We start from the raw sequence: 22,844 nt of genomic DNA on the forward strand, positions 1-22,844 counted from the left end.
CGAGGTTAAGTATGTCTTTTTTTTTAAAGATTTTTCAGGTTGAGTGCGTGACCGTTTATTTCCATACTGGTTCCTCGATTTCGGCCATTGCGCAATATGAACGAAATTGAATATTTACGGGACTCATTTTGCTAGCTTGGTTTGCTCGCAGAATTTTAAAGTTGTAAATGATATCCAAGAAAAGAAAGGAAAGGAATATTTTGACGTCTATGAACTGAAAGTGGTAAATGCTTGCGGAATTTCGTATATTAGACTCTGAAATCTATACTGAACTCGTGTTGAGCCCAAACTTCGAAAACCATACGCTTTCGGAATGCGCACGCTCGAATAGTCTTCAAAGAAGTGCACCACGGGAAGGGTTCGAGTCAGCCAACCCATCTCCTCCTTTCCCTCCGTCCCTCGCTCGATCTTGGTTTGGGCACCGTTCTATCCTATTTTATAATTGGTTAGTTTATAGCCACGCTATGATTGGCCTAAGAGTTGGGACCAGTCGAGCGAAGTCACCTGACCTGCGGGATATGATGTGGGTTAGTTTCACGTGCAGCATTCCCGGCTGATCTTGCCAATTATTTCATGCTCGGTTTCAGTAAAAATTTTGTTTGATGTAAAAAAAAAAATCGGTCATCAAAGCTATGGAAGAAAAATAGTAGCCATCTTGAGGACAACGGCGCTCCATGCGCATAACTCTTGAATGGAAGAGCCGCCACCTTTACGAGAGGAAATGTATCAGGTGAGGAATGTTTATCGATCCTAAGAAACATGATACAATTATTGCTGAAAATGAGACTACTTGTATTAAGTATACCATCCTTTTCTCGAGAAATACGTGTAGTTGACTAATTTGGAGTCTGAGCACGTCGGGTTTTACAATTCTTCAGAAGACAGTAACATGTTAGGTCTAGAATGGCTTCTATTGTGTTATGCTTCGTTCTTGGGAGCCTCCCGACACAAGTAAATGAGGTGGCCGGGTATTCTGCAATTGCTCCGCAATTTCTTAGGGTTTGCTTTCGATGCCTTTTACTCAATGTGCCGTATACAATTTCGACATCTTTTCCAGTTTGGTGCGACTCAACCTAATAGAGAGTTTTAGTAGATTCACCTTTAGTGTGTTAACCAATGGTGTGTTAACCAATGGTGTGTTAACCAATGGTGTGTTAACCAATGGTGTGTTAGGCCCGGTTCAAACGTCGAACTTTACATGTGCCGAACCTAATATCTATTTGGGTCGATCCAAATAATTAAGTTCGACAGTTGATTCAGACGTCGAACCTGATGTAGTCGAGCCTAAACCGAACAACAAAATGAAACCATTACGGTCATCGCTAATGCCATTCGAGAAGGAAGAAGAAGGCGCCTTAACATGCAAATGGCATTAAACCACCTAGTTGCTCGGAGGAGGAGAGTTTTGAATGCTTGTTTTCTTGTTTTGATGTTTATTTCATCGCAACGAAACAACATCACTCCTGAGTCTCGCTCCTGTCGTCGGTTGAGCAGAAACACTGGATGGTGGGAGAATGCTTGGAACAATTATTTGGAGGCAAGATTGAAGAAAACATTTTGGATTTCTCGGTCAACGTAAAATGGGGTTGACAGGCCTGCACGACCGCCAGCGCGTGTTTAGAATAGCCTATTCAAAGTTTGGCCCTCGGGAGTATGTCTTTGAGCGACCGCCCTCTTTCGTAAGATACGAGGGGCGGATTTTTGTATATTTCGCTCAGTAGTGGTTGTGTTTCTATTAAATGCCAGTTTCCCATGAGAATTTGCTTTAGGCGCTTGTTTTAGTAGTTGTGTAGGGAGAGGAGTTCTGTTTCTGTTGATTAGAATATTTCGTATGCTCTGCATACAGTTTCTATTCCCTCCTCTTGTGATAAATTTGTATATGAGCTCGTAACGTCCATTGAAACAAGTATTGCGTTCTCCAGGACTTTCATATTTTCCTTGCACCTCAAACAAGTGTATTTTGTACTTTTTAGGCACAAAGAGCAAGATTGGTCCTCTTTTCCCGCCATTTTTTTCACCTAAAAGTAGTGGGATTGTGGAAAAAAAATTACAAATTTAATATATTCATAATGTATGCATTAAGCTCGGCACATGTGAAAATCAATGTATGAATCGAAGTTGATCTTTTGCCGTTCTATTCGACAAGCTCAGTCGAATAGAATGGCAGAGTCGACCCTAATACAAAAGCATTGATCCTTATTGATTCAAACGTCAAACCTTATATGTGCTGAACCTAATTATTAGGTTCGGCACATGTAAAGTTCGATGTTTGAACTGGGCCTTAGCAGTTTAAAGGTAGGAGTTAGAAGTTTGGAGATTTTCAGTGTTTTAGATTGACGTCGGATTTTTTAGTGAATACAAACAAGATAAGCAAGCAAAGTCCAGACAGTTCACTGTTATGCACTTGCAGCAGAAATTTTACTTAAAGCACCCATGGAAAATTTTGTGTAGACTGTTAAAATCAAACATAATAAATAATCAACTGACCTCTTCAACAATCTTGCATCTTCAGCCCCACGTTTTGAAGCAGGCGCTCCATTTGCTCCCTGCAACCTCTTCCCTTCAGTTTAGCGAAGTTTTCACCATCACTGAAGGCTTCACTGAGCCTCTGAGCAATTTTGTCCCACTTGGCCAGTTATTCGGGTCTGTGGCAACTTGTCTCGCCAAATGCAAGTCCACAAACGGCCAACGAAATGGAGGCATACTTGAGAAAAATCAAGAAAAACAGCGATGTTCACTGGTTGCAAAATCGGAAGTACCATTACATATCTTCTTTATCAAAACAAAAGTAGTGCACTGCCATGTTGAATTATCGACAGGATGAAAGGGTTTGCGGTCAAATTGCCTATGACCAAACTTGCCTACGAACAAACCGGCCTACAACTGTTCAGCCTGCCAATGTAGGCGACTTCCCCTCCTCACGCAGGTGAGTTCACTCAAGTAATGCATGCCTTTAAAGCGGAAAATGTTTTTGATTATAGCACATTTTCTTGGTTGTGTGAATGTCATCTTGGCATTCTTTATAATGTTCGTGAATTTGTGAGTGTTAAAGTCATAATTACATGAAGTACGTACTTGCCATAGTACAAACCGCTTTATTTACAACTTTATTTACATCTGAAGGTTTTATTTACAATACAAGGAGTACTTTTTGCTTAATATCTGAATACAATACAAGGAAAACTACTGAATATCCTATCTTACTGATTTTAAACTGAATATCTCAATACAAGGAATATTTTTTGGATCTGTTTTGTTGTGTTGACACAGCTGTTTACTGTATGTGAGTTGGCCCATACAGTTTTGAGCAAGACTTTAAAAGCTGCCTTGCTGTCTTTCATCTTGACTGGTACTGCTCCCACTGATCATGTAATTTGTTCTGCAGAACGCAATATTTCCTCCGCTGGATACGCGTCAGCTTGTGGTCGGCAACAAGTCACATCTGGGCTTCAACCAGCCTTGCTTCTCCGTTGAGTAACTGTATGAGGACGTAGAATGGCAGGCTGCAGCAGCCGCTGGCACGTCAATTCAATGTGTGATGCCAGCCTTCAATGTCATTATTTGTTCAGACTGGCTGCATGAAGATGGACCAGTCCTTCACGGGGAATATGGCATTGTAGATCCACTGTGATGCAATGTATTCCGCCAGCTCTTTATGTGGACCCTCAGCTCCAAGGCGTAGGCGCTCGAACTGTGTGATTATTTCTGTGTATGGCAAGGAAGGAACCACTAACAACTTCTCACCCACCCATGGGTGCCTTGAATGACATGAACAAGAAACTACAGCCCTTTTTATAGCAGTCAAGTAGATTTGAAGATGGATCAAAATTGCAGCAATGTGATTGGCAGATATTATTGGCATTTTGGATTCAATATCATGAAGGTCTTCAAACAATGTCGTATTGAAGTTGAGAAAGTCTCACCTTTGCTAAGTGCTGTGCATGGGACATTGACAGGTTTGTATACGTATCATTAAACAATATCCTATTGAAGTTAAAAAAGTCTCACTGTCTTTGCTAAGTGCTGCGCAAAGGACACTAAACAATATCCTGTTGAAGTTGAAAAAGTCTCACCTTCTTTGCTAAGTGCCATGCAAGGGACATTAAACAATATCCTTTTTAAGGTTAAAAAAGTCACCTTCTTTGCTAAGTGCCGCGCAAGGGACATTAAACAATATCCTTTTGAAGTTAAAAAAGTCACCTTCTTTGCTAAGTGCCACACAAGTGAAAGAAACATCTGTTTATTTTTGTTTATTAATTTATTTTTAAGTTCACAAACCCGATTGTGAACTAGCCTAATTTAGTAAAGAAACTCGCCAACATAGCTGGGTTCACCTTTAGTTGTAGGCGACTTGGTGTAGGGGAGTTTGGTCATAGGCAAATTGAGCAGTTACTGATGAAAGTCCTTCATTTCAAACACAAAATGTGGCCTAAAGTTTGGTTTTTTACCGTCCCAAATGCATGGGCCAAAAAGAAAGTACCTCAAATGACACATATTTATGGGACATACGTGAGAACTTTGGAATAAGAAGAAAAGCGCCGAGGGAGTTGATCAACCTGAAAATGTCTTTCCCGAAGTTGAAAGGTGAACCACTAACGGTAAATGTGACGGCTGGAGTGGTTTGCGGTTACACGTTATAAGAAACAAACATGAATCTAAAACTCTTTAATGACACAAATTAATGCTGGTGCTTTGAAGGGCTGTTGTGTTACCATGACTCTTTAACCCCTGAGGGAGTGGGGTCTTTGACTCCATTTGTGACATGACACTGCTAATTAGGCCACCAGATGTTTTTAATATGGCAGAAAACTATAAAAACTAACATTTTTAGAAAGTGGAGATTTTGCACTTTCATTTGGTGTAATGAACTAATACATGTGTCTTAAAGAAAAAAAATATGAATAATCTAGAAAGGCAATGAAATTGATTTTTTTCCCAAACCATTTGAATTAGAGAACAAAACTGAAATGAAAATTTTGTCAACACAATAACTGGGCACTATATCAAGTTCTATGTGCACAGAAAGCTTTTCTTAGCTAAAACTAAAACACCATTCTTTTAACCACGTTTATAGGGCGTAAAATTAACTATTTTTTTCTGGTAGCCACTTGGCTCCTAAATATTTTAAAGTGGTAGCCAATTCCAAAAAGTTGGTGACAATTATGACACACACACACACACACACAAAAATTTTTTACCCTGTCACTGTACTAGATTTATCATATCATAGTGATACAGTCATACAAACATCAAAAATGAGCCGGCTAAATTCGCACGAGCTACAAAGAGGACACTAGAATGGATCATAAGGAACGTTATAGGTTACCTAAATCCAAGATGGCGTCTAGTGACCGAAGGTTTACGTTTGACATCGTGCATTTGCTGCGTTGTGGAAACGAGCTTAATGAGGAACTTTGCTGCAGATTTATCTTTACAAATCTTCAACAATCACTAGATCTCTAGGTAAGGTGTGATTAGAAATTCTAGTCGCCAATTTCGCGACTAATTTTCAGGATTTGGTTGCCAAAGTGAAAAATGTAGTCGCACTGGCGCCTGTATTAGGCGCAATTTTACACCCTGGTTTAGGTGCAAACTTGATGTCGCTTAGCAATCTCAAAATTATTTTAGTGTTTACTTGAATCAACCATAAATGTCACTTAGTAAATTAATGTTTTGATCAAAGGAAACAAATTCATCTTAGTCTCCTTTAAAGTGGTCTACCACGACCATCTTCGAGTCTCTTGGGACCATTTCTACTGTGTTCATCAAAAAGGTAACTCTACAGTGTGTGGTAGCAGTCAAAGCATGGTGCTGGACACATATGCACTTGACAAACTGAGCAGTCATAGAGACAGGATGAGTAGGCAAAAATACAATAAACTACACTAAGAGATTATAAACTGGGCAGTGTATAATCTCAGATTAAAATCTGTTTACTACACAATTTTTTAAAATTTACCCTCTGTGTATAGCTGGATTGGCTTAATTACCTTGTTCGCATTTAGGATCACAACATATTTTGAAATCAGACACATATCCTTGGCAGGTGAGGTCTCTTCTTTCCTTGTCCATTATGCATAGGAAATGATTAACTTTACTCCTAGGGATGAGTTTGCAAGTCCAATTGCAATGATCAGGACTGCACTCTGCATCCAGTTTAGACATAGCCTGGCCATCACAAACGGTGAGCCTTGGTTCGCTTGTCAGTTGACGTTGGCCTCTCTCTAGGTAAACGTACCATCAAAGATATGTTAATAAAAGTAATGGTTTTGGATTTTTCAGTGTCTTTTTATCTGGCACGGGGTTTAGTACAAGGAAATGGATAAAAAGAGAACTGAACTGAGTTTTCTGGTTCATTCAACTCAGAAACATCACAGTTTGCAGTGCTTTAAAAACAAGCCAGCGACCACTGGTGTTCTGCCGGCTATTTTGATTGTATGTCGCCGGCTACTCTCGTCATAACAGTATGCTCGTGACAAACACTCTTGATTATCACAGCCGCCTACTTTTCTAGAGTTGGCTGCCTACTTAAAAACATTTTCAAACCCCTGGGTTTGCAAATAAATACGAATGTGCAGCTTGCTTAAAGTTTGTAAAAATCCTAATTTTAAAAAACAATTTTTTTCATTCCATATCCAGATTTCTTCTGGATCTTGTTTGTAAAGAAACCAGGTTGCCACTCTTTGGATTTGAGGTTTACTGTTAAGAAATCAAAACTCCAAGATTGTCTGGAGTAAAGGTATTAAGGAAGATAGCACTAACACATGGGGTAACAGGTCTTTACAGTCTTTTTTATGGTGTTTCATGGACAAAATGATGACTCGCTCTAATTCAGTAGATGGTGAAGCTCACTAGAGCATGTTTTAAAAGCTTCATCCTGATGAACTCAAGATAACTTCTGTTTGTGTTCTTATGTTGATTTCTCAACCTACCTCTTGGAACCAAGACAGAGTAATTTATGTTCTTCCAGACGGTAGACTGAATGCTGAATACAGAGTTCTCCGACAACCTATCTCAGGGAAGTCTTATTAACTTCATCGCCAGTTACCCAGTACTTGGAAGTGGTGGAGATTTTAGGATTTGGTGGCTGATTTGTAGCCTAGAGATAGAGAAATGATCTACACAAAAAGATGGTGTGATATCTTGTAAGAAGATAAGGAGGGCCGGTTCATACTTTCTGCCACTTCTGTCTCAAAAATCGAATTTTATTTCCCCCCCCCCCCTGAAAAAAAATACAGTACCCAGATGAACTGGATTTCAGAAAAGTGAAGGTTGACTTGAAGAAACTACAGACAGGGAAAACTTCAAAGGAGAAAAACCTAAAAGGGTGTGACAAATCAAATATTTTGATTTATGTATATAAATAATGTCATTGGTAAATTTGTTCATTGTCATTAAATGAGCTTGTTTTTGGCAGAGAGCAAGGGATTCCCATTCCAGGTCTTTCAACTCAGTAGCAATACTAAATTTGTAATTATAGACCTTTTTAACACAAACATACTGCTGCTTTCTGCACATTTTCCAGTCTCTTTATCATATTGAAACTGTGGATCCCAGACCTCTTATGCATATTCAGGTTTAGGTCTGACAAGAGACCTGTATAGTGTGTCTTTGTTATACTTTACACAAAACCAACAGTTCCGTTTGGTTAAGTTTATGGTCTTAGTTGCCTTTGAGGTTATTTTGTGGATGTGATGGTTCCATCTTAGTTTAGTATCTAGAGTTACACCCAAATATGGGTGCATATCAATGTAGGCTAGACGCTCTACTCACATGAAAGATCAAAAAGTTTGAAAATTATTATTTGGATCTTGAGGGAAGAATGGCGGCAAGTTGCAACTACCTTGCTCTCCCTACCGTGCCATACCAGTGCTTCTTTTTCCGTGACATGCCATAGAAAGAAGTTCACTACCTGTAACAGGACCGATTCAATGTGCTAGATAAAGCTTATGTTCAAAAGAATTGTAGTCACAGAAGAGTGTGTACTTAAACAGGAGTGCCTCTTCAAATTGCTACAAAAACACATCCATAAAATTGGTTATCTTTCTACATGCTTTTTCTGCCATTTGTTTAATATAAGATAATTTTAACTTTGCCTCAAGAAACTGTATAATTTCTGTGTATGTGGATTCAATTAAGTGCATTCACTCAGATCTGTTTGTTGTTCATCTACTGCAATAGTAAGAAATGCTCTCTAGGTAGCAGGAACTAATCCCACTTTGTGAGCTCAGTATTGTATCAAGAAGTTTGCCATACTGGAGTCGGCAGCAGAACTGAAAGTGCAGTCATTCATGGAAGGGCAGTCCAGGTTGTACTGTTGGTGTAGGGTGGATGGTGCTTAGGAAGAATGCATCTTTGTTGTCGTTGGATTCTACCTCGAGGCTGAGATTTTTTGGTCTTTGGCTAATAGCCATGCCACTGTTCATGCTTTTATAGGGTAGTCAGCATCAGCTGGTCATGAGGGTGGCCTTTCATGGGTATTGCTGTCCCAGCTGTGAGGGTGCCCCTTGCTTTCAAGAGGAGAAAGAGAAGTGGACTTGGGTAGAAATTGTCTGCATGGAGATGCTAATTTGAGTGGTGCAGATCTTCTGCCAGTTTTTTCTAAATTGCCAGCATCCCATTCATCCTTTCCAGCACACATGGTGAAATTGTTGCACTAGCCATTCTTTGCATTGCATGACTGAAAGAGTTTACATACATATACACGCATACATACATCTATTGAAGCTCCCCACAGGGGCTTTTCAGCCACAATGTAGAAGGTAGTCATTAATTAACTACTTGCAATAGTATCAACATGGACATAAAACTAGAATAAATAATGAGAGCTAAAAATTTATATAGAGTTGTAAGGATGAAATCATAGAATTCTTTAAATAGTATGTTTATACCATATATTTCATGCCAGACTTAATGGGTTTGTTGGGAATTCCTACTTTTATAGCCAACTTACCTTTTTTTAAGCATTAGTCTCTGCTGTTCCATTTTGCTAACATATGAGGTTTCAAAGGTGTGACGTTCAGTGCATTGTCTTCCATCTTTTGGGCACATGGCACACACTCTCCTTTTGCCCTGCAAGTTTCCCCGATTCTTCTCCTTGTTTCAGATCCGCTCAAATGTGTTGGCATTGAAGATGTTGATCAGCTCGTAGAACGACTGGAAGATTTTGCAGATGTCCGTGTTTCTGGGTACTTTGTTAAAGTCTTTCAAGGCACATTTGATGATGGCCGTTTCCTCCTCGCTCCACTCCCATCTCCCGGGCTCGCTACCTCCTACTGATGATGTTCCTGGCGGCTTCAACAACACGTACCTAGCAGTGCGGTGGTGTACACTCTCTTCTGGTAGCTCATAGGAGTCCTTAAGTTGTTGTCGCTTTATGAGGTACCACACCCAGTGAGAGACTGGTTTTATTTTTTTGTCATCCAACTCTGACTTTTTGAACGTTTCATCTGCCTTAAGCACTCTCTTCACCCAGAGCTTCCCCGGAGAGCACTGAGTTTCGATATCTGATTTGAAAGCCTCATAGACTCGGGTTAGCTCCTCTACAGAGATAGCCTTTTTCTTGGAGGGGGTTTTAAAGTCGGATCTGGGCTCTTCCGCTGTACTGGGCTCTTCCAAACATTTTCAAACTCCTGGGTTTGCAAAGAAATACGAATGTGAAGCTTGCTTAAGGTTTGTCAAATTCCTCATTTTAAAAAACAATTTTGTTTTCATTCCTTATCCAGATTTGTACTTGATGTAGTTTCTAAAGAAACTAGGTTGCCACTCTTTGGTTTTAAGGTCTGCTGTTAAGAAATAAAAAATCCCATCCTCCTGTTTTATTCAAACCTCCTGGTTCCTTATGAAAAATACCAAGATTGTCTGGAGTAAAGATATTAAGGAAGATAGCACTAACACATGGGGTAACGGTTCTTTACAGTCTTTTTTATGGTGTTTTGTGGACAAAATGATGACTCACTCTAATTCATTAGATGGTGAAGTTCACTAGAGCATGTTTTAAAAGCTTCATCCTGATGAACTTAAGATTACTTCTGTTTGTGTACTTATGTTGATTTCTCAACCTACCTCTTGGAACCGAGACCGAGTCATTTATGTTCTTCCAGACGGTATACTGAATGCTGAATACAGAATTCTCTGAGAACCTTTCTCAGGGAAGTCTCATCAACTTTGTTGCCAGTTACCCAGTACTTGGAAATGGTGGAGATTTTATGATTTCGTGGTTGATTTGTAGCCTAGACATAGAGAAATGATCTACACAAAAAGATGGTGTGATATCTTGTAAGAAGATGACAAGGGCCAATTCATGCTTTCTGCCACTTCTGTCTGGAAAATCGAATTTTACTTTCCCCCCCCCCCCCCCTGAAAAAAATATGGTACCCAGATGAACTGGATTTGAGGAAAGGGAAGGTTTACTTGAAAAAACCACGGACAAGGAAAACTCGAAAGGAGAAAAACCTAAAAGGGTGTGACAAATCAAATATTTTGATTTATGTATATAAATAATGTCATTGGTAAATTTGTTCATTGTCATTAAATGAGCTTGTTTTTGGCAGAGAGCAAGGGATTCCCATTCCAGGTCTTTCAACTCAGTAGCAGTACTAAATTTGTAATTATAGTCCTTTTTAACGGAAACATACTGCTGCTTTCTGCACATTTTCCAGTCTCTTTATCATATTGAAAGTGTGGGTCCCAGACCTCTGATGCATATTCAAGTTTTGGTCTGACAAGGGACCTGTATAGTGTCTTTGGTATACTTTACACAAAACCAACCGTTCCGATTGGTTAAGTTTATGGTCTTAGTTGCCTTTGAGGTTATTTTGTGGATGTGATGGTTGGATCTTAGTTTAGTATCTAGAGTTACACCCAGCATATCAATGTAGGCTAGACAGTATACTCGCATGAAAGATCAAAAAGTTTGAAAACTATTATTTGGATCTTGAGGGAAGAATGGCTGCAAGTTGCAACTACCCTTCTCTCCCTACTGTGCCATACCAGTGCTTCTTTTTGCGTAACATGCTATAGAAAGAAGTTCACTACCTGTAACAGGACCGATTCAATGTGCTAGATAAAGCTTATGTTCAAAAGAATTGTAGTCACAGAAGAGTGTGTACTTAAACAGGAGTGCCTCTTCAAATCGCTTTAAAAACACATCCATAAAATTGGTTATCTTTCTACATGCTTTTGCTGCCATTTGTTTAATATAAGGTAATTTTAACTTTGCCTCAAGAAACAGTGTATAATTTCTGTGTATGTGGATTCAATTAAGTGCATTCACTCAGATCTGTTTGTTGTTCATCTACTGCAATAGTAAGAAATGCTCTCTAGGTATCAGGAACTAATCCCACTTTGTGAGCTCAGTAATGTATCAAGAAGTCTGCCATACTGGAGTCGGCAGCGGAACTGAAAGTGCCGTCATTCATGGAAGGGCAGTCCAGGTTGTACTGTTGGTGTAGGGTGGATGGTGCTTAGGAAGAATGCATCTTTGTTGTCGTTGGATTCCACCTCGAGGCTGAGATTTTTTGGTCTTTGGCTAATAGCCATGCCACTGTTCATGCTTTCATAGGGTAGTCAGCATCAGCTGGCCATGAGGGTGGCCTTTCCTGGGTGTTGCTGTCCCAGCTGTGAGGGTGCCCCTTGCTTTCAAGAGCAGAAAGAGAAGTGGACTTGTGTAGAAATTGTCCACATGAAGATGATGATTTGAGTGGTGCAGATCTTCTGCCAGATTTTTCTAAATTGCCAGCATCCCATTCATCCTTTCCAGCACACATGGTGAAATTGTTGCACTAGCCATTCTTTGCATTGCACGACTGAAAGAGTTTACACACATATATACACAGATACATACATCTATTGAAGCTCCCCACAGGGGCCCTTCAGCCACAATGTAGAAGGTAGTCATTAATTAACTACTTGCAATAGTATCAACACGGACATAAAACTAGAATAAATAATGAGAGCTAAAAATTTATATAGAGTTGTAAGGATGAAATCATATAATTCTTTAAATAGTATGTTTATACCTTATATTTCATGCCAGACTTAATGGGTTTCTTGGGAATTCCTACTTTTATAGGCGACTTACCTCTCTTTAAGCATTTGTTTCTGCTGTGCTATTTTGCCAACATATGAGGTTTCAAAGGTGTGACTTTCACTGCATTGTCTTCAATGTTTTGGGCACATGGCACAGACTTTCCTTACGCCCTGCAAGTTTCCCCGATTCTTCTCCTTGTTTCAGATCCGCTCAAATGTGTTGGCATTGAAGATGTTCATCAGCTCGTCGAACGACTGGAAGATTTTGCGGATGTCCGTGTTTCTGGGTACTTTCTTGAAGTCTTTCAAGGCACGTTTGATGATGGCTGTTTCCTCCTCGCTCCACTCCCATCTCCGGGGTCGCTACCTCCTACTGATGATGTTCCTGGTGGCTTCGACAACACGTACCTAGCAGTGCGGTGGTGTGCACTCTCTTCTGGTAGCTCATAGGAGTCCTTAGTCGGTTGTCGCTTTTTTTTTATTTTTTTGTCATCCAACTCTGAGGTTTTTGAGCGTTTCATCTGCCCTAAGCACTTTCTTTACCCGGAGCTTCCCCAGAGAGCACTGAGTTTCGATATCTGATTTGAAATCCTCACACACCTGCGTTAGTTCCTCTGCAGAGATAGCAGTTTTCTTGGAGGGGGTTTTAAAGTCGGATCTGGGCTCTTCCACTGTACTGGGCTCTTCCAAACATTTTCAAACCCCTGGGTTTGCAAATAAATATGAATGTGAAGCTTGCTTAAGTTTTGTCAAATTCCTCATTTTAAAAGACAATTTTTTTCATTCCTCATCCTGATTTGCTCTTTGATGTAGTTTCTAAAGAAACTAGGTTGCCACTCTTTGGATTTGAGGTTTGCTGTTAAGAAATAAAAGATCCCATCATCCTGTTTTATTCAAACCTCCTAGTTCCTGATGAAAAATCACCAAGATTGTCTGGAGTAAAGATATTAAGGAAGACACCACTAACACATGGGCTAACAGGTCTTTAGAGTCTTTTTTATGGTGTTTTGTGGACAAGATGATGACTCGCTCTAATTCATTAGAGGGTGAAGTTCACTAGAGCATGTTTGAAAAACTTCATCCTGAGGAACTTAAGATTACTTCTGTTTGTGTTCTTATGTTGATTTCTCAACCTACCTCTTGGAACCGAGACAGAGTCATTTATGTTCTTCCAGACGGTACACTGTATGCTGAATACACAATTCTCTGACAACCTTTCTCAGGGAAGTCTCATCATCTTCGTCGCCAGTTACCCAGTACTTGCTTGGAAATGGTGGAGATTTTAGGATTTGGTGGCTGATTTGTAGCCTAGAGATAGAGAAATGATCTACACAAAAAGATGGTGTGATACCTTGTAAGGAGATGACGAGGGCCGGTTCATGCTTTCTGTCTCAAAAATCGAATTTTATTTCCCCCCCTCCCCCCTGAAAAAAGAATATGGTACCCAGATCATCTGGATTTGAGGAAAGTGAAGGTTGACTTGAAGAAAGCACGGACAAGGAAAACTCGAAAGGAGAAAAACCTAAAAGGGTGTGACAAATCAAATATTTTGATTTATGTATATAAATAATGTCATTGGTAAATTTGTTCATTGTCATTAAATTAGCTTGTTTTTGGCAGAGAGCAAGAGATTCCCATTCCAGGTCTTTCAACTCAGTAGCAATACTAAATTTGTAATTATAGTCCTTTTTAACGGAAACATACTGCTGCTTTCTGCACATTTTCCAGTCTCTTTATCATATTGAAAGTGTGGGTCCCAGACCTCTGATGCATATTCAAGTTTTGGTCTGAGAAGAGACCTGTATAGTGTGTCTTTGTTATACTCTACACAAAACCAACAGTTCCGATTGGTTAAGTTTATGGTCTTAGCTGCCTTCTAGGTTATTTTGTGGATGTGATGATTCCATCTTAGTTTAGTATCTAGGGTTACACCCAGCATATCAATGTAGGCTAGACGCCATACTCGTATGAAAGATCAAAAAGTTTTAAAATTATTATTTGGATCTTGAGGGAAGAATGGCTGCAAGTTGCAACTACCCTTCTCTACCTACCGTGCCATACCGGTGCTTCTTTTTCCGTAACATGCCATAGAAAGAAGTTCACTACCTGTAAAAGGACCGATTCAATGTGCTAGATAAAGCTTATGTTCAAAAGAATTGTAGTCACAGAAGAGTGTGTACTTAAACAGGAGTGCCTCTTCATATTGCTATAAAAACACATCGATAAAATTGGTTATTTTTCTACACGCTTTTTCTGCCATTTGTTTAATATAAGATAATTATAACTTTGCCTCAAGAAACAGTGTATAATTTCTGTGTATTCAATTAAGTGCATTCACTCAGATCTCTTTGTTGTTCACGTACTGCAATAGTAAGAAATGCTCTCTAGGTATCAGGAACTAGTCCCACTTTGGGAGCTCAGTAATGTATCAAGAAGTCTGCCATACTGGAGTCGGCAGCGGAACTGAAAGTGCAGTCATTCATGGAAGGGCATTGCATCTGGTACTGTTGGTGGAGGGTGGATGGTGCTTAGGAAGAATGCATCTTTGTTGTCGTTGGATTCCACCTCGAGGCTGAGATTTTTTGGTCTTTGGCTAATAGCCATGCCACTCTTCATGCTTTCATAGGGTAGTCAGCATCAGCTGGTCACGAGGGTGTCCTTTCATGGGTGTTGCTGTCCTAGCTGTGAGGGTGCCCCTTGCTTTCAAGAGCAGAAAGAGAAGTGGACTTGTGTAGAAATTGTCCACATGGAGATGATGATTTGAGTGGTGGAGATCTTCTGCCAGTTTTTTTGTAAATTGCCAGCATCCCATTCATCCTTTCCAGCACACATGGTGAAATTGTTGCACTAGCCATTCTTTGCATTCCACGACTGAAAGAGTTTACACACATATACACACATACATACATCTATTGAAGCTCCCCACAGGGGCTTTTCAGCCACAATGTAGAAGGTAGTCATTAATTAACTACTTGCAATAGTATCAACATGGACATAAAACTAGAATAACTACTGAGAGCTAAAAATTTATATAGAGTTGTAAGGATGAAATCATAGAATTCTTTAAATAGTATGTTTATACCATATATTTCATGCCAGACTTAATGGGTTTGTTGGGAATTCCTACTTTTATAGCCAACTTACCTATTTTCAAGCATTAGTATCTGCTTTGCCATTTTGCTAACATACGAGGTTTCAAAGGTGTGACCTTCACTGCACTGTCTTCCATCTTTTGGGCACATGGCACACACTTTCCTTATGCCCTGCAAGTTTCCCCGATTCTTCTCCTTGTTTCAGATCCGCTCGAATGTGTTGGCATTGAAGATGTTGATCAGCTCGTCGAACGACTAGAAGATTTTGCGGATGTCGGTGTTTCTGGGTACTTTCTTAAAGTCTTTCAAGGCACGTTTGATGATGGCCGTTTCCTTCTCGCTCCACTCCCATCTGCCGGGCTCCCTACCTCTTACTGATGATGTTCCTGGTGGCTTCGACAACACATACCTAGCCGTGCGGTGGTGTGCACTCTGTTCTGGTAGCTCATAGAAGTCCAGAGTCGGTTGTTGCTTTATGAGGTACCACACCCAGTGAGAGACTGGTTTTATTTTTTTTGTCGTCCAACTCTGAGTTTTTGAATGTTTCATCCGCCATAAGCACTTTCTTCACCCGGAGCTTCCCCGGAGAGCACTGAGTTTCGATATCTGATTTGTGAAAGCCTCACAGACCCGGGTTAGCTCCTCAGCAGAGAAAGGCGGTTTCTTGGAGGGTGTTTTAAAGTTGGGTCTGGCCTCTTCCAAACATTTTCAAACCTCTGCATTTGCAAATGAATACAAATGTGAAGCTAGGTTAAGGTCTGTCAAATTCCTCATTTTAAGAAACAATTTTTTTTCATTCCTTATCGAGATTTGTTCTTGATGTAGTTTCTAAAGAAACTAGGGTGCCACTCTTTGGATTTGAGGTTTGCTGTTAAGAAATAAAAAGTCTCATCATCCTGTTTTATTCAAACCACCTGGTTCCTCATGAAAAATCACCAGGATTGTCTGGAGTAAAGATATTAAGGAAGATAGCACTAACACATGGGGTAACAGGTCTTTACAGTGTTTTTTTACAGTGTATTGTGGAGAAAATGATGACTCGCTCTTATTCATTAGATGGTGAAGCTCACTAGAGCATGTTTTAAAAGCTTCATCCTGATGAAGTTAAGATCACTTCTGTTTGTGTTTTTATGTTGATTTCTGAATGTACCCCTTGCAACTGAGACAGTCATTTATGTTCTTCCAGACGGTAGAGTGAATGTTGAATACAGAATTCTCTGACAACCTTTCTCAGGGAAGTCTCATCAACTTCGTTGCCAGTTACCCAGTACTTGGAAATGGTGGAGATTTTAGGATTTTGTGGCTGATTTGTAGCCTAGAGATAGAGAAATGATCTACAGAAAAAGATGGGGTGATATCTTGTAAGAAGATGATGAGGGCCGGTTCATGCCTTCTTCCACTTTTGTTTCAAAAATCGAATTTTACCTTCGGCCCCCCCCCCCCCCAAAAAAAATATGGTACCCAGGTCAACTGGATTTGAGGAAAGTGAAGGTTGACTTGAAGAAACCACGGACAGGGAAAACTCGAAAGGAGAAAAACCTCAAAGGGTGTGAGAAATCAAATATTTTGATTTATCTATATAAATAATGTCATTGGTAAATTTGTTCATTGTCATTAAATGAGCTTGTTTTTGGCGGAGATCAAGGGATTCCCATTCCAGGTCCTTCAACTCAGTAGCAATACTAAATTTGTAATTATAGTCCTTTTTAATGGAAACATACTGCTGCTTTCTGCACATTTTCCAGTCTCTTTATCATATTGGAAGTGTGGGTCCCAGACCTCTGATGCGTATTGAAGTTTTGGTCTGACAAGAGAGCTGTATAGTGTGTCTTTGGTATACTCTACACAAGACCAACAGTTCCGTCTGGTTAAGTTTATGGTCTTAGTTGCCTTTGAGGTTATTTTGTGGATGTGATGGTTCCATCTTAGTTTAGTATCTAGAGTTACACCCAAAGAAGGGTGCATATCAATGTAGGCTAGATGCTGTACACACATGAAAGATGAAAAAGTTTGAAAATGATTACTTGGATCTTTGGGGAAGAATGGCCGCAAGTTGCAACTACCCTGCTCTCCCTACCGTGCCACACCAGTGCTTCTTTTTCCGTAACATGCCATAGAAAGAAGTTCACTACCTGTAAAAGGACCGATTTAATGTGCTAGATCAAGCTTATGTTCAAAAGAATTGTAGTCACAGAAGAGTGTGTACTTAAACAGGAGTACCTCTTCAAATTGCTATAAAAACATATCCATAAAATTGGTTATCTTTCTACACGCTTTTGCTGCCATTTGTTTAGTATAAGATAATTTTGACTTTACCTCAAGAAACAGTGTATAATTTCTGTGTATGGGGATTCAATTAAGTGCATTCACTCAGATCTCTTTGTTTGTTCATGTACTGGAATAGTAAGAAATGCTCTCTAGGTATCAGGAACTAATCCCACTTTGTGAGCTGAGTAATGTATCAAGAAGTCTGCCATACTGGAGTCGGCAGTGGAACTGAAAGTGCCGTCATTCATGGAAGGGCAGTCCAGCTTGTACTGTTGGTGTGGGGTGGATGGTCCTTGGGAAGAATGTATCTTTGTTGTCGTTGGATTCCACCTCGAGGCTGAGATTTTTTGGTCTTTGGCTAATAGCCATGCCACTGTTCATGCTTTCATAGGGTAGTCAGCATCAGCTGGTCATGAGGGTGGCCTTTGCTGGGTGTTGCTGTCCCAGCTGTGAGGGTGCCCCTTGCTTTCAAGAGCAGAAAGAGAAGTGGACTTGTGTAGAAATTGTGCACGTGGAGATGATGATTTCGGTGGTGCAGATCTTCTGCCAGTTTTTTCTAAATTACCGGCATCCCATTCATCCTTTCCAGCACACATGGTGAAATTGTTGCACTAGCCATTCTTTGCATTGCACGACTGAAAGAGTTTACACACATATACACAGATACATACATCTATTGAAGCTCCCCACAGGGGCCCTTGAGCCACAATGTAGAAGGTAGTCATTAATTAACTACTTGCAATAGTATCAACATGGACATAAAACTAGAATAAATACTGAGAGCTAAAAATTTATATAGAGTTGTAAGCATGAAATCATAGAATTCTTTAAATAGTATGTTTATACCATATATTTCATGCCAGACTTAATGGGTTTGTTGGGATTTCCTACTTTTATAACTGAGTTACCTTTCTTTAAGCATCAGTTTCTGCTGTGCCATTTTGCCCACATATGAGGTTTCAAAGGTGTGACTTTCACGGCATTGTCTTCAATCTTTTGGGCACATGGCACAGACTTTCCTTACACCCTGCAAGTTTCCCCGATTCTTCTCCTTGTTTCAGATCCGCTCAGATGTGTTGTTGAAGATGTTGATCAGCTCGTCGAACGAGTGGAAGATTTTGCGGATTTCCGTGTTTCTGGGTACTTTCTTAAAGTCTTTCAAGGCACGTTTGATGATGGCCGTTTCCTCCTCGCACCACTCCCATCTCCTGGGTCGCTACCTCGTACTGATGATATTCCTGGTGGCTTCGACAACACATACCTAGCTGTGCGGTGGTGTGCGCTCTCTTCTGGTAGCTCATAGGAGTCTTTAGTCGGTTGTCGCTTTATGTGGTACCACACCCAGTGAGAGACTGGTTTTATTTTTTTGTTGTCCAACTCTGAGTTTTTTTAGCGTTTCATCTGCCATAAGCACTTTCTTTACCTGGAGCTTCCCCAGAGAGCACTGAGTTTCGATATCTTATTGGAAAGCCTCACAGACCCGCGTTAGCCCCTCTGCAGAGATAGCGGTTTTCTTGGAGGGGGTTTTAAAGTTGGATCTGGGCTCTTCCACTGTACTGGGCTCTTCCAAACATTTTCAAACCCCTGGGTTTGCAAATAAATACGAATGTGAAGCTTGCTTAAGGTTTGTCAAATTCCTCATTTTAAAAAAATTTTTTTCATTCCTCATCCTGATTTGCTCTTTGATGTAGTTTCTAAAGAAACTAGGTTGCCACTCTTTGGTTTTGAGGTTTGCTGTTAAGAAATAGAAAACCCATCCTGTTTTATTCAAACCTCCTAGTTCCTGATGAAAAATCACCAAGATTCTCTGGAGTAAAGATATTAAGGAAGATAGCACTAACATATGGGGTAACATGTCTTTAGAGTCTTTTTTATGGTGTTTTGTGGACAAAATGATGACTCGCTAATTCATTAGAGGGTGAAGTTCACTAGAGCATGTTTCAAAAGCTTCATCCTGATGAACTTAAGATTACTTCTGTTTGTGTTCTGTTGATTTCTCAACCTACCTCTTGGAACCGAGACAGAGTCATTTATGTTCTTCCAGACGGTAGACTGTATGCTGAATACAGAATTCTCTGAGAACCTTTCTCAGGGAAGTCTCATCATCTTCGTCGCCAGTTACCCAGTACTTGGAAATGGTGGAGATTTTAGGATTTGGTGGCTGATTTGTAGCCTAGAGATAGAGAAATGATCTACACAAAAAGATGGTGTGATATCTTGTATGAAGATGACGAGCGCTGGTTCATGCTTTCTGCCACTTCTGTCTCAAAATTGGAATTTTACTTCCCCCCCCCCCCCCCCCGTCCTGAAAAAAAAATATGGTACCCAGATGAACTGGATTTGAGGAAAGTGAAGGTTGACTTGAAGAAACCATGGACAGGGAAAACTCGAAAGAAGAAAAACCTAAAAGTGTGACAAATCAAATATTTTGATATATGTTTATAAATAATTTCATTGGAAAATTTGTTCGTTGTCATTAAAGGAGCTTGTTTTTGGCGGAGATCAAGGGATTCCCATTCCAGGTCTTTCAACTCAGTAGCAATACTAAATTTGTAATTACAGTCCTTTTTAACGGAAACATACTGCTGCTTTCTCCACATTTTCCAGTCTCATTATCGTATTGGAAGTGTGGGTCCCAGACCTCTGATGCATATTCAAGTTTTGGTCTGAGAAGAGACCTGTATAGTGTGTCTTTCGTATACTTTACAGCAAACCAACAGTTGCGTTTGGTTAAGTTTATGGTCTTAGCTGCCTTTGAGGTTATTTTGTGGATGTGATGGTTCCATCTTAGTTTAGTATCTAGAGTTACACCCAGCATATCAATGTAGGCTAGATGCTATACTTGTATGAAAGATCAAAAACTTTTAAAATTATTCTTTGGATCTTGAGGGAAGAATGGCTGCAAGTTGCAACTACCCTGCTCTCCCTACCATGCCATACCAGTGCTTCTTTTTTTGCGTAACATGCCATAGAAAGAAGTTCACTACCTGTAAAAGGACCGATTCAATGTGCTAGATAAAGCTTATGTTCAAAAGAATTGTAGTCACAGAAGAGTGTGTACTTAAACAGGAGTGCCTCTTCAAATTGCTATAAAAACACATCCACAAAACTGGTTATCTTTCTACATGCTTTTTCTGCCATTTGTTTAATATAAGATAATTTTAACTTTGCCTCAAGAAACAGTGTATAATTTCTGTCAATGTGGATTCAATTAAGTGCATTCACTCAGATCTCTTTGTTTGTTCATGTACTGGAATAGTAAGAAATGCTCTCTAGGTATCAGGAACTAGTCCCACTTTGGGAGCTCAGTAATGTATCAAGAAGTCTGCCATACTGGAGTTGGCAGCGGAAATTAAAGTGCAGTCATTCATGGAAGGGTAGTGCAGCTTGTACTGTTGGTGTAGGGTGGATGGAGCTTGGGAAGAATGCACCTTTGTTGTTCTTGGATTCCACCTCGAGGCTGAGATTTTTTGGTCTTTGGCTAAAAGCCATGCCACTCTTCATGCTTTCATAGGGTAGTCAGCATCAGCTGGTCATGAGGGTGGCCTTTGCTGGGTGTTGCTGCCCCAGCTGTGAGGGTGCCCCTTGCTTTCAAGAGGAGAAAGAGAAGTGGACTTGTGTAGAAATTGTCTGCATGGAGATGCTAATTTGAGTGGTGCAGATCTTCTGCCAGTTTTTTCTAAATTGCCAGCATCCCATTCATCCTTTCCAGCACACATGGTGAAATTGTTGCACTAGCCATTCTTTGCATTGGACGACTGAAAGAGTTTACATACATATAGACACATACATACATCTATTGAAGCTCCCCACAGGGGCTTCTCAGCCACAATGTAGAAGGTAGTCATTAATTAACTACTTGCAATAGTATCAACATGGACATAAAACTAGAATAAATACTGAGAGCTAAAAATTTATATCCAGTTTTATCGATGAAGTTATATAATTCTTTAAATAGTATGTTTATACCATATATTTGATTCCAGACTTAATGGGTTTGTTGGGAATTCCTACTTTTATAGCCAACGTACCTTTTTTTAAGCATTAGTTTCTGCTGTGCCATTTTGCCAACCTATGAGGTTTCAAAGGTGTGACCTTCACTGGATTGTCTTCCATCTTTTGGGCACATGGGACACACTTTCCTTATGCCCTGCAACTTTCCTCGATACTTCTCCTTGTTTCAGATCCGCTTGAATGTGTTGGCATTGAAGATGTTAATCAGCTCGTAGAACGACTGGAAGATTTTGCGGATATCCATGTTTCTGGGTACTTTCTTAAAGTCTTTCAAGGCACGTTTGATGATGGCCGTTTCCTCCTCGCTCCATTCCCATCTCCCGGGCTCGCTACGTCCTACTGATGATGTTCCTGGCGGCTTCGACAACAGGTACCTAGCCGTGCGGTGGTGTGCACTCTGTTCTGGTAGCTCATAGGAGTCCTTAGTCGGTTGCCGCTTTATGAGGTACCACACCCAGTTAGAGACTGGTTTTTTTTTTTTGTCATCGAACTCTGAGTTTTTGAAAGCTCCCCCTTGAGATGAGCCTTGATTTACTCCTATGGTTGAAGGGGCTACTTATTCTGAAGATTAGCCCACCAGGGATCAACGTTGTCCGGTTTTATTTGTACTAGAGTGAGACACGGCTCGTTATATCCATGGTTATGTCGTAGTCAACTGAAAATTAAACAATTTTGGGATACATTATTATCTACGATATTCTTAGTCGAAATGATAAATGGTTTCGTAACTTACAATTTGTGTTTCTGCGTAGTCGGATCCCTTGATTCGCTATCTCGATGTTTTATCTTGATGTGTGCGCTTTTATGACCGTTGATGACCAGCTTCGAATGTTGTTACAGCATAAATTGTTCCTTTTAAATTATAAGTCACATGACCCGATTTTCCCACCGCGCGTAGTCGAGGCGAATTTGTAATTACGATAATTAATTCTACTTCTTCGCGCTCCACTGAACATGCAAATCAAACCTTGAACAAACGGCAGTGATTAAACAATTGAAATTGCAATTTTGAATTTGCGCATGTACTCAACATTCGTTTTGAAAAGTAATCGTTCAAGTTTAAGAAAGGTATGCAGATAAAAAAAAAAAAAAAGGGGGAACGGGAACATAAATTACACATACAATTAGGTGTACCTTTTGCAAGTGGCGCTTCAAATTCCGCCCAGAGTAACCCCCGCAACCAGGTACCAAGCAGGTCTTGTCGGGTTTCCTTGGTTTTGGATTGATGGTCTCTTGGCGGGTGCAGGAGAGGGCACTTCCTCCTCATCGGTGTCTGTCTCGGGCAGGTCTCGGCTGATCTCGCCTGGTTCACCTATGGACAGCTGCTGGGGTCTCCCCAAGCGAAGTTTGCCCTCCGAATCCGAGGAATCGGGTGTGGCGGTCTCCTGAGTCAGTTAAGAAGGGTTTAGATTAGTCAAGAGCATTTAAGTTCAGGGAGTT

At 40.2% G+C, this 22,844-nt stretch overlaps 1 protein-coding gene across 2 annotated transcripts; it reads left to right on the plus strand.

The window, feature by feature from the left end:
• Window positions 1–7: 7 nt before the first annotated feature.
• On the plus strand, window positions 8–19,890 carry LOC111341457 (uncharacterized). 2 transcript variants are annotated; one of them, XM_088739894.1, is made up of 4 exons: window positions 8–730; window positions 2,513–2,926; window positions 3,386–3,956; window positions 6,640–19,890. In XM_088739894.1, the coding sequence occupies exons 3-4, from the start codon at window positions 3,818–3,820 to the stop codon at window positions 6,735–6,737; spliced, it is 237 nt and encodes a 78-aa protein (XP_088596020.1). In that variant the 5' UTR covers window positions 8–730; window positions 2,513–2,926; window positions 3,386–3,817; the 3' UTR covers window positions 6,738–19,890. The 2 variants fall into 2 exon arrangements, with proteins under 2 accessions (XP_088596020.1, XP_088596019.1); XM_088739893.1 differs by having other exon boundaries at window positions 15,328–19,890.
• Window positions 19,891–22,844: the final 2,954 nt, after the last annotated feature.

This window comes from Stylophora pistillata, chromosome 12 (genome assembly GCF_964205215.1).
Source record: "Stylophora pistillata chromosome 12, jaStyPist1.2, whole genome shotgun sequence".
In the NCBI taxonomy this organism is placed as follows: domain Eukaryota; kingdom Metazoa; phylum Cnidaria; class Anthozoa; order Scleractinia; family Pocilloporidae; genus Stylophora; species Stylophora pistillata.